General features: G+C 40.3%; 1 protein-coding gene across 2 annotated transcripts in view; it reads left to right on the plus strand.

Moving 5' to 3' along the window:
• PARVB (parvin beta) overlaps positions 1 to 12,780 on the plus strand; it is a 64,149-nt gene that overhangs the window by 25,163 nt on the left and 26,206 nt on the right. For both annotated transcript variants that reach the window (XM_062592372.1, XM_062592382.1), the window contains exons 3-4: positions 2,381 to 2,451; positions 10,378 to 10,480. In XM_062592372.1, the coding sequence (XP_062448356.1) occupies positions 2,381 to 2,451; positions 10,378 to 10,480 (174 nt within the window). The remainder of the gene's footprint in view (positions 1 to 2,380; positions 2,452 to 10,377; positions 10,481 to 12,780) is intronic.

A 12,780-nucleotide genomic window follows, 5' to 3' on the forward strand; every position in this document is an offset into this window, starting at 1 on the left:
GCAGAAAGGTGTGATATGGTTCCTAGGCTCTCTTGGAACCCTTAAACCACCACATCTCACCATATATACTACAGTGCTGTTAACCAGTGGATACCATATTCTACCTTTGGTTATTGCTGCCACTTTGCAAATTGACTGTACAGCAAAATGGGATCTGATACTGAATGAACAGATGAGCGTTTAGGCTCGGGAAACAGTAATTAAATGTTAGGAGGACAGAAATTTGTAAGGCAATGAATAAGTATTCATAGAAAGGAGGTAAATTTTCAAAACATTTTTCCCTTGTGTATCAAATCTTGTTCAGAGCTTCAGTTTGCAGGGTTTTGGGTGTGTATTGTGTGTCACTTCCTTACAGCTAGACTGCCTGACTCATTCCAAGAAGCAATGAGGAAGTAAAGGAAAGGAGAGAAAAAAAAGAGAATAATAATAATTCATGTTTCTTCCTAGGTTTGTGGAAATTTGTCAAGTGTGTTCAGATAGCAGAGACTTATTCTATAAACAGATTAGAGATCCTGTGAAATACCAAATCCAAATGTCTGGGAAAGGTGTAACACAACTTAGATGGTATAGTCGGTCTTGTACCTACAATGTGTGAATCTCAAGTTTCCCATCTGACAGCCGTGATGTCCAGCACAGTAATAGTGAGTCAATGTAGTTTGGTCATTGTGCAGATTTTAAAGGGTTCCTTTATGCCAGGTGACTGTGGCATGACCTGTGGTCATATCAAAACTTCTCCTTTGTTGTCATGCTGGAAGGAATGTCAACATCCAGCAATACAGTACCACCAAGAAATGCTTAGTGTAACTTGAAAGCCACAAATGGTGTAACTGCATCAGTGCAGCAACCCACTTGGTCTAATTAGCTTTTCTGAGAAGTGGGTCCAAGCATAATGCTGCAATTTGGCTATGATATTTCCAGGATTGAAGCTGGTGCCCTCAGTTCATCAGAATTAGGATTACCAGCATATTCAGACCTCACTTTGGTATTTGAATGTGGTGCTGCTTTTGGGAAGGATAAATGTGTATGGTTTCCACTCGTGTACTTGAGAGAAACACACACAGGCTGGGCTGCCTAGGTGAACTGCTTGGGATACACTGACTTTATCAGGGTTCAAAGATGTCTTCCACATGAAGTTCAGGCAAGCAAATACTTGTATGAGATCTCTTTTTTGTGGGAGATTGGCCATTGACTTCAAATAAACATCTTTTCCATATTGCCGTCTAGACTCAGCTAAAGATAAGGTTTCTGCAAATGCTTATTTTAGCTGAAGATAAGTGGATCTCCTCAAATAGCTGTGACACCATCACCTATTCTTGTGTTCCTGTTGTGTAGTAGCTGAACTAACTTAGATCACAGCTTGTCACAGCTATTACAAATCTAACTTAGACCACAGCTATCACTTAGCTACTAAAGGAACTAAAATGAAGGGTGCAGGAAGAGGCCTACTCCTTGAAAGCATGTGCCAGAATTTAAAATACCAGACTTGGTCCAGCTGCTTCTTAAATATTGCTGTCCTTATCTCTGGTAGAATTTAAACATTTTTTTTGATGCATGTGTCCATGTGCACTATTATGGTAAAGATAATCTTGCCAAACTTTGTTTAGTTGTTAACCTGGCTGAGCTAAAGTTCACTACTGATATTTCTGTATCAAATCATACTTTGTAATAATTAGTCTTTACATTTATGCCTCCTGTATTTGTCCTGCTCACTATTGGAGAATATTTCTCACATCTTTCCATCCCACAGCAATAGAAAAAATAGAGGACTCTACCCCTGAGAAATCTCCTTTGTGTCCTTCCCCCAAGCCCAAGTACAAATGATGTAAATTGGGCTCATTTTCACTGAAAGTTAACCACAGGATAAGCAATTCATGCCTTCTGAGCAGCATGCTTGTGACCCTGCAACTTGCTGAATTTCAGAGAACAGGAGAATAGAGGCACAAACCATCACCCTAAGCCTCAGCCATTGCACTGAGCATAGTGCCATAAGCTTGCTAAACTCAAGATGGTATAATTTGGGAAGGGTGGTTTCAAATTTGAATTAAATACAAATTGAAGGCAGGGAAAATTAATTGACTACAGTCTTTGGTGTGGTAATATTGATATGCACCACTTAGGATGGTGATTTTTCTTGTGTATTCTGCATACAGACAGTCTGAGCTGAGGAAGGTCAGTGGAGACAATCTTATTTTAGGGAAGTTCTCTGAAAAAAAATGCCTAACACTTTGATCATTGGATATTCCCTTGCTAGGGTGATGACTAGGCACTGTCATTTCTTAATCAGCTGCCAGCCCACTTCATGAATAATTATTGTTGCATTATTCTCAACAGTGTACATTTGCAGTGGATCTAATTAAAGTTTTCTGTTTTACTTCGACAGAGGAGAATGAGGAACGCACCATGATTGATCCTAACTCAAAAGAAGACCCCAAGTTCAAAGAACTGATCAAGGTAGGAAATCAGTATTTTATCCATCTTAAAAAATTTTATACGGTGAGCTAGAGTTATTTACAAGCTGGTTAGGAAGAGTACAGTTGAGGAATAACAGCTTATTACTGAAGTATATCTGTGAAAACTAAGGTCACCAACATGGATGGTACTGGTAAGGCTAAAAGCAACCAAGAAAGAAAAAAAATAAAAGGTTTAAAGAATGTCAGAGTGCCTATGGTAGTTAGGGAGTGAAGCTCCGTGATCACTTTGATAATCACGGGATATAAATGGAGGATCAATGCTTAGCTTGAATCTAGCTGCACGTACATTCTTCTCAGTGACACACAAATCCGAGCTCCCTGTCACAACAAGAACAGGGAAGGAATCTTGGAAAGCAGCAATGAGATTTCAGGAAAAGAAAGAGTAGGACTGAAATAAGAAAGGGCATGGTAGAGGAGAATTAAAGGGAGACTCTGACATTATAGGAAGGTAGGAAATGAGATTCTTCTTGCCCTATATTCTGTTGTTGCTTAAGAAGAGAAGAAAAAAGAATGCTCTCAGTCATGAGAGCAGGCAGACTAGGCTCATCTGCCCTCAACTCTTATATTAAATGGCATCATGGTCTTTCAGAGCATGGACAGAGACTGACAGAAGAGTAAGCTGATCAACTGCTTTAGCTAATCGAATTCATTTCCAGCCCATTCTGTATGTCAAGGAAAAGATTAGGTTAACCAATGATTTTCTACCTCACAAGAACTTGCTAACTCATGACTTGGCAATTCAGTTGCTCAGAAGTTCTTAAACATGAGTTTGTTCTGATTATCTTCCACACGGTTCTCATCATTTTTACTGTGGCAGTGAATAATTTAGCATTTGTAAAAAGAGCCTGTGCTGCTCTTGAACTTCTTTAAATTATTGGTCTTAATGGCTTCTTGGAGCAGAATGTTCAATGGGCATTTTAGTCCTGTTGGTCAGGATGTGCAAAACACATTTGTTTTGTTTTCAGTGCCTCTGCCTCCCATGTTTCATTTTTTTTGGTTATCCTTTTGTACATGTCTTGTATGACTGGGAGGTTGAAAGCTTTTAGTTTACCTATGTGCTAGGAAATGGGCCAGATTGTCCAGAATCTGTATTGTAACTGGAGACACCTGCCTAAGGTGTTGGGGATGATGATGTTCCTAGCTATGCTGACATGAGATGTGGCTTTGAGCCTCAGGAGTACACACAGTTTGTGCTGTGTATGATGAAGGGTTTGATCCTGAGAGACTAGTATTTAGGAGAACCATTTCTATGTGGTTAAGTGGTTGAGGTTAACATAAAATAATTTGAGCTGGAAGAGAAGTGCTGGCAGTTTTGAATAAATACAGCCTCTTTCCAAAAAAACTTTTTGTGCTTGTCTTTTATTTCCTACTACATTTCCTTTGGATGAAGAATTTTTTTAAAAAATCATTTTTGTTAGAAACCGCAAGGTAGCTATGATTAGATGGGTCTGAACACTTTGGATGATGTATATTCACTCCAAGTAGGGGGGTGGGCTGCTGCACATTGCTTCCAGGAAACCTTGTGCACCCTATGTGTGAACATATACCTCAGCACTTGGTATATCTTAAAAACAAGCCAACAGATCTGTTATTAACATTGCAGTAGTATGGTTAGGATTATAAAACCACATCAAACCCAGTTTAGTGAGGAGCTGTGCTTAAGTTTTTGTTATCATAATTCACCTGGACTATATCATGATTTTAAATGAGGTGGATTGCACGTTCTTTCTTTGTTAATACCCAAATTTCTTATTTCTCTGAAAAGATACAGTGGTCTTGCATTACTCCTTCAAAACATACTGTGGTTTCTTTGCAGAGATATTATGATGAATAATTCAGTTGAACCAGAGTGGTTGCAATGAAGGAACCCAATGCACTCTCTGATGCAGGAGGTGGAATATCAAGATTGCATTTCCTTTGTTGCATTGAAAGTTTTGCTCTTGAATTTAATGAGTTGTAGAGTCTTCCAGGGATATCATAGTCTAGAAAGGTTGTATTTTTTGATTTTAAAACCCTGAAAACCTTTGGAGGGAATGAAGATCAGTCACACAGCAACACTGGTTTGAGTGCTTACACTGCATTACAGAATGAGGCTCTGGTTCACTCTGCCAGTTCACACTTACGTGAAGAGAGTAATGTATTAGCAATTAAACTGGAGCAGCCAGTGCAAGAAACATCTAACTGGGAATTATTTCCTTAGAGTTGTCATCCAGGGACAGAGAGAGATCCTGTAGAGTGTCCACGTGAAAATGGTCTAAGTTAGGTAATTGCTAAACATTTGCATGCCTCTAATCAGGTGAGAGTTTTCAGAGAGATTTAGCAGGAGAGACATTTAACATTATGTTGGTGTGAATCTGTAAATTGGGGAGGGGTTTGAAATATATTGGCAAAAACACTTTTTGCCATGGAATTTGTATAACTTGGCAGGGGGGAAAAATTTATTACTTGTTTTGTGTTCTTCAGTGGTTAATCAACTTTTCTAAGAGTCACAGTGTTGCAAGAGAACTGGCCATGTTACGTGTTGTGCAGTGCCAGCCAGAAGAAAGGGCTGCCTTCTCCGGAGAGCTTGAAATCAAAGGTTTTTATAGTTCAGAACAGTTCTGTGTTTTGTCTCCTCAAGGATGAATGTGTCAGTAGGAGCAATAGTGTCTGGTGCCTTTTAAAATTTGGCAGTATAGCTTAGTTTCACTGGTGCCAGCCCAAATTTCTTTCAACACCAGAGGTGGTAGAAGTGCTAGTGGTTTGCCAGCACTGATTTTGAGCATTTCAGTTCTCCTGTCATTCACTTGCAGTCGAGGTAAATGGAAACGTGGTGAAAAAGGAAGCAAAGGTATCTGTTGCTGATACTGCTTTAGTATCTCTTTGTCTCCACAAAATATTGTTTTATTTCCTGCTTGTCTGATGTCAGAAGAATTGCATGCGTAGTAGATGCGCAAACTTGTTGATCAGTGCAAACTTTTGTGAGCATTTGGAAGTGATTAGGACAGGGCTGTTGTAGCTCTGGAAGGCAGACTGTATAATGTTGTGGTAATGCAGAAAGACACCCCCCCCCCCCCCCAAAAAAAAAAGGGGGGGGGGGAAATAGAAACAAACCATTTCTTAGTCTGTCTAAAGCAAATACACAGTGAATCTCCCTCACTGAAGGCTGGTCAGTTGAGGATGCTGAAATAGATGCTTTAAATGTTCTTGCACATATGAAAATGATCCGGAACTAGAACTATGACTTAACAGGTATTGTTTATTATCATCATAGTCTGCTCTTAAAAAACAAAAGATCTCTGTTTGCAGGCTGGCAGAGCTTTGTGCATAGTCAAAAGATTTCAGGTCTGATACGATTTTTTTAATATGAATTTCCGTGTTCAACCCTGAAGTCAGTAAAGCTTTCAGATTTTTAGTTTTTTATTGCCTAATTCTTCCAGCTCCTACAGGGTAAAAAAGGAGTTATTAAAATCAAGGTTTTCTTTGTTTGCTGTTTTTAGTAACTGGATTTCCTGTTTTCCCATTGTGTCGGATGCACTGGTATATTTTGTTTTGTTTTTCATTTTATTCATTATTATGTAGCAGTGATCATGGAGTTCTTACGCCCTTGAACTCTACAGATTAACTCTGCAAGTGCCTCATCACCATGGGAGCAGTCAGCCTAGAGAACAGAAATGCTTCATGTATGAAGCTGGTGTAGTTTGGTACGAAACCCCATCTTACATGAACTAAAAAACAAGTGAACAAGGCAAATGATTTTTTTCCTTCTAGATTTCTTGCAGTGTTTTATTTCAGCTGTCACCCTCATGGCAAATTTCAGTTTTCAGGCCAGTGTTTAGTAATGCAGCATGGCTCATTGAATCAGACATGTGTGTTTGCCCTACAAATGGTATTATAAATGTATGTATCAGAATTTAAAGCACTGCTGGAAATTTTGTAATGACGAACATGTGCGTCTGAGTGTTTGATGCAATTCAAGAACGTTTTCTATGAGTGTGGATGTTCACGGAAGGGCAAGTATGGTATTGAGGACATGGGGATATTATAATAAAGTTTTAAAATCACTGTTTATTCCCTAACCTATAGAAGGTTTTCTGGAAGAGTAGCTTTCTGTAAAGTTATGATCCAGCAAGATACCATAACAAACACTGTGAGTCTCCAAGTGCTGAACAAGAAGAGAGACTGAGGATGTGTTAGAGATATTTGCTGGATGTGGGATCATTAATGACATGTGAGACATTACTCTGGCTTCGCTGGCCGTGGTGCAGGAGGAGAAGTATAGTGGTGGTGCTGGGAGGAAGGTTGCTGCAGGAAAGTTTTTCCTCACTCCTGCAGGCTGTCTCTTGCACCATTTCTTTATGCACCAAACATTGCTCTGGCTTAAAAGTTAGCATTGAACAGCAGATGTGTAAAGTACAGGCACAGAAGTGAAGGAATGGGGTAGAGCAGTGTGGGATTTGACAGGTTCAGATTAAGCATATTTTCATGCATGGGAACAACTCTGTGGCTGCAATTTATGTCTGCTTTCCTCTAGGTACTCTTTGCCTCTATCAAGGTGTTTAACTTTTTAGGTTAAACTCAGGTTTTTGAATATTTTGTGCTTCTGTCTTTGCATAAGGGAGCAACTATGAAGAACTAGAGAGCTGACTTTCCGTGAGAAAAGAGTCAAAGTATTTCTGTGTGTTAGTCATTTAAATAAGCCCAAATTGTGTTGCTTTTTTTCCCCTTGCGAAAGTTAAACAAATTAAAAAGGAATGTTGACTCCTACATTAAAAAGCTACTTTCAGGTTTTTATTTATAATCCAGTGGCATTTTGTAGATTCAGACTTCAATACCATTCAGCACTAGAAAGAGGAAATAAAATATTAATTACAGGTTTCAAAAGACTAGTATTTGAATCTTCCCTTAACAAAGCTACTGAGCACTTCTGGAAATCTGTCTGCTTCATGTAAGGACTTAAATGGGATCTGATTTCAAATGATAATTTCAGCTGCACATGATGTTTTTTTGAAAGTCGTCAACTATAAATCTCATAGATGACTCAAGTCTTCTATGTCTTTGATTTCTTCGGTTGTTCTCTGTCGATGTCTGTATGTATCAAGCTCATATTGTTTGGGAACTTTACAGTTGCCTTAACAGGCTGCAAAAATCTGTTTTTAGATGACCTGGGACAAGAAAGTGTCTAATTATTGAGAAGCTGCTTTTCTGTAGCACTGTTGAATAGTCTTTGAGACCAAAGATGGTATCTCTCTTCCTGCTGTCTTTCAGCTGTGGCAATCTTTAACTAGCTTTAAAAACTTGCTGTAACATCTTCCTCCAGCCCTTTACCATAAACGTCCCTCTGTGCCCTGAAAAAGACTGAAAAGAGACAAGTGCATTTAGGGAGTTTTTTCTCCAAATGTGGTCATGGCTTCCCATCTGTGGAGTAGAGCCTTGCCAACTGTTTTGTTGATGCTGCATCTTCTACTGAGCCTTTGCTGGCTATAATTTCTGATAGGCTAATTTTGGTTGATGATTTCAAACAAAACCAAGGGGTTTGGCACCCTATTCCTGATGGTAGCTAGCGTGTTATGATCCTTGGAAAATCCCAAGGAAAAGGACTGAGCAGAGAGAGTTAACATGATCAGAGATTGCTGAAGGGGTCCTGAGAACTACTAGAGGATAAAATGCAGAAGGAGCAGTCCTTTTGACATTTTTCTCTCCCTACATTTGATCTATATCAGGCGTGTGACGCAGGAGCAAGATTGTTTCTAGGGCGTGTTGGAGCAGGTGCTGGGAGGCAGGTGGCCCACCATTTCTCTCTTGACCACAGGCTGAAGTAGGAGGAAGACCGTTCCTGCCACGGCAGGGCGTTGCGCTGCCCCTCTCAACCCAGGACCTCAAATGTTAGGTCAGCTGGTGGATCCACAGGCTACATCTGTCCCGGGCTGCAGGAGCAGGGGAGGTACAATGGGCAATTTGTTGTCAGTCTGAGCTGGGAAGGTGCTGCAGCAGGGAAGCATGAGGTGGGAGAAGGAGGAGGAGAAACTGGATGATTCTTCTGTGTAACAAGTGATATAGGATGAATGTGAAAGCAAGTGAGAGCCTGGGGCTTTGTTGTATGTGTTGGGGTAGTGGTAGCTGTAATCATCCAGAGGAGGCCATCAGATACAGGGAATGGTCCAACTGATAGCCACGGTTCTTGTAAGGTCGCAGAGGAGAAGTGGAGTGTGATTGAAATGATACAGAGTACATACTCAGGTCTCTACATCTGTTTTTTAACATCATCTCTACTTTCCCTTTACCTCCTTTAGAGAAGACCACTACTGATGTGTTGCTGATGCTACCTTGTGAATAACTCATCAAAAAAGTTTTTTCTTCTCAGCTGCCTAGAGGGAAGAAAAATCTCATAATAAAAATGATTCCTTTAAGGAGCTTCCTTTCAGTACAAAATGATTTATATGTGTGTGCATTGAATCTGATCTTTACTCTCTCCAAATTGGCTGGTTGCCATTATCTCTCAGCTAAAATTTGCCACTCATATGCTATTTTTAGAGCTGAATTTTAGCCCTGCTCATTTTCAGAGTGCTTTGGAGGTACTGGAGATGGAGATTAGAGGTACATGAAGCATGAGCATTCCAGTTTTGAACTGTAAACTTCACTGTGGAAATTAAGCCTAGCAAAACTTTCTTGAGGTTGATAGATTCAATGAAACTGGGTAGTTAGGCAGAATTAGTTAAATGTCATTGTGAACAGCATATTTAAGTGTTCGTGTTTATTACTATTGCCAAAGCATGTGTTTTCCAGTGGAAGGCTATACTTGTTTTTGTTTCATAATTTCTTCAATATTAAAAAAAAAAGTTGTTAGCCATCATGACTGCCAAGTAGAGGCAGAAATATGGGGTGTAATCAGGAAGTGAATCTAAAGAATCCACAATTTTATGTGAAGTAAATTAAAAACCTTATGATTTTAAATTCAGACTTTCTACGATTCTAGTGGCTCTAGTTAATGGATTTTGCATGTTGCTGACTGGCAGTTCTGTACTCCTCTTTTCTAACATGGGATTTAGCAGAAAAACATTAAATCTCTTCCCACGTAATTATATTATTTTTGCAAAAATCCTTTAATTTTCCAAATATTAAATTGGGGGAAAATACTACTGCCAACTTCAAACTGTCAACACTGTTTTTCCTGTAACTATTTGGAAATTGTTATCTTTGGCACCTGAAAAATGTAATCGGTTCATTTTCTTTTTAAAGATTCTTTATGCTTACTCCTGTTTTGCAGGCAACTGAATGATTTTTTTTAATTATGGTAATCAGTATATGGGGACTATCGTATATATTGCAGGATAGCTGTTAGGTCCAGTTGACCAAAAATTTAATTCCAGACGCCTCTATTTTGCAATAGCTCTAACGCAAAATGCCTTGTCTTTTTGCTAAATGGCAGAGATACATCTCATGGATCTATTTAGCTCATATTAATAGGAGCAGATACTTTTTTCTCTCTGAAATACTTCCATCTGGCCCACCATTCAGTGTCTGTGCAGAATAGAAATTCGTGGAGGGAAAGCTGAGAGTCTCCATGCCAGCTAAGTTTCAAGGGATTGTTGTCCTCTACTTGTAGGTCTGCAGGTAAGACATGATATTTGGAGCCCAGGCTAAATAGATACTAGCAAGGAATATTGTTGCAGAGCCACTAGCTGCTACTTGCTTTAGAACTGGTGCAATAAAGAAACATTTTAATGAGGAAAAATAGAGGGCCACTAAACTTCCAGCTCTTCCAAGACCTGAATTAAAAGTAACAAAAACAGAAGCATCTTTTCACCATTATTTCTCTGTGATTTGGAAACAGGGTAAGCCTTGCTTTGTTCCTGATTATTGCCTGGGATAGAAGGAACATATTTCAGTGGTTTTTAGTCATTTGTCTCCCATTTCTGTATTTCAGGTTCTAATTGATTGGATAAATGATGTGCTGGTGGAGGAGAGGATCATTGTCAAACAACTTGAAGAAGACCTTTATGATGGACAGGTGCTGCAGAAGCTGCTGGGTGAGTTCACATGAGAGAAGAAGGCCCCAAGGACTAGAAGGGGCACAAAATTAATCCTCTCCAAAGCTGTAGATGGCAGCAAGTCTGTGCAGTAACTCACCATCTCACCAGAGGTGCAGATTGTTTTGCTGATAGCTACAGTGTCACCTTCTCCATGTTCTCACAGGGTGTTTTAAAAGGGGAGGAAATCAAGATGATTTTTAGATATCTGATTTGTGGACTAAGAAGAGCCAGACAACTGTAATGTGGAAGAGAAAATGTGAAGAGATGAATGTTTATGATGTGGGGGGGGGGATCAAGCAGAAGCTATATGGTCCAAAATTGTGTCTGTGGAGTTCACTCCTGAAAGCTTTTGGGGTGAGAACTTTTTTGAGATCATAATAGAATTATTTTTAGAAAAAACTTTGGACAAATAGAGTGCATGACAACAGACATGTGCTCCTAATGCATTCTTATGCGTGTCAGGAGGAATGATGCATAAAGGGTTATACTCAGTAAAGCAGTTGTGATTTGGCAACTCCCTTGCCTTTGCAATCCAGTGTTCACTCAGGAAGCATGATGGAAAAATCTTCTAATGATGATGCAGGGTTTCACGCGGCACTTCTAGCACACAAAGAGACTTTAAGCTCCAAGCGCCATGGTAAATACACTCCAGTTGTCTCTTGGGAGCCAGATAAGTAAAATGAAAGCAATCTACTTTTGATAGATTTTTAAGTGTGGGCTAGGATATGGGCTGTATGTGTCAGAGTGAGCCAAGAAGATTTAATGGTGCTAATTTTATTGGCTCTAATGGATGCTACTTACTGAATTTTCTGCATATGCTACTTAAGTAACAGTGCAGTGTTCTGGTGAATGTTCACAAGCTTTTAAACATTAGTTAACAATAACTGCTTTGTGTGTGGTTAAAACTCCCTTAAAATAGCTTGAGGAACAAAATGAGTGCTTTTAACACTTCTTGGTTAGACAGTGACTGATACCCCTTCAGATGTGGACAGAGGTGAAGTGGTGTAGCTTTGACTGAGGAGTATTTGCATGAATACAAAACGGTTACGGGTTTGGGGCAGCATCCGGTGGGTTATGTTATGTGAATTACCAGCTCTAGTGTGATATCTTTAAGGCTGTTCAGAAGTTGGAGGTCAAATTTTTTATTGTTACCTAAGTGTCTGTCTGAGGGACTTTGCCAGTCTTAGCACCAAGCTATGCTTCCTGTTACTGCGGCTTCTCCAGAAGCCTTTTGAAGTAAGTGGGGTGAGCTTGCAGTCCTGTAAGAGTCCTTTCTGGAATGCTGGGAACAGCATTGCAGACAGACGTGCAAGTTTGCCTCAGTCTCTCTTGCTGAAGGTAATGATTGGTACGTGACCACAGTCTGACTTCAGAGGATAATAAGAGGGCAGAATCACACTTCCTGATGAAGACCCTGCTGTTTCAGCTGACGGTAATGTGTTTTATTGTAACCATTTGTCAGAGGGAGTTTAGGCAATCAGTGATGTGTGCAGAGGCCACAGTTGCACCCTTAGGTCCACAGAGGATTTGCAAAATGCTTGGTTGTATGTGCACACATAGCTTAGCTGGACTCAGTAGCATGTCTTACAGAAGGAAAGTTAGGCAAGTTTATCTTTGCAGGCTTGAGGCTTTAACTGCACTGGCTTTTTCTCATCTTCTTCCCACTGGGCCGCTGACTGGAGAACCCTCCCTGCATCTCCCTGCCCTAAAGCCCTCACAAGTCGTCGTCGATCTTGCATTGTCACAACGTAAGTTCTTCAGTACTGGCTTGATTTCTTCAGCAAGAGGCATGCCGCTGAGTCTAGCCATCCTCGCAGTGCCTGAGTGATGCGAGAGGCAGCGAAGCACGTCCCGCTGGCGGGGGTGCTCCTAGCACTTGAGGCCTTGAGATTAAGTCAGCCATTGATTTCACACTCGTCTGCTCTCCCTTTGCTGACAGCACAGCAGGGTCATTAAACCTCAGCTAGCAGTTACTGTTCCTTGTGTGGGAGAGACGTTTCAGGAAGATCTATGTGTTGAGGGGAAGGCAGAAAAAATGACTTGTCAGTGGGCTTGCTCTGAAGCAGCTCAGAGATTAGCAAGTAGCTGTGCGACTGATTGGGAAGGGCTCACTGCTTGGCTGGTTTTGTCAAGGTGCAAGCCTGAGAGAGGCTGGAGTGGCTTGGTATTCGCCATGGCAGGGAGAGAGAAAATCAGTTTCTACTTGGTGAATTGATGGTTCACCTGCACTGAGAATAGATAGGAGCTGTAACACATGACCAAAATATGAACATTGTAGGATAAAATTTCTTTTTCTT

Source organism: Rhea pennata, chromosome 1, assembly GCF_028389875.1.
Source record: "Rhea pennata isolate bPtePen1 chromosome 1, bPtePen1.pri, whole genome shotgun sequence".
NCBI classification, from domain to species: Eukaryota; Metazoa; Chordata; class Aves; order Rheiformes; family Rheidae; genus Rhea; species Rhea pennata.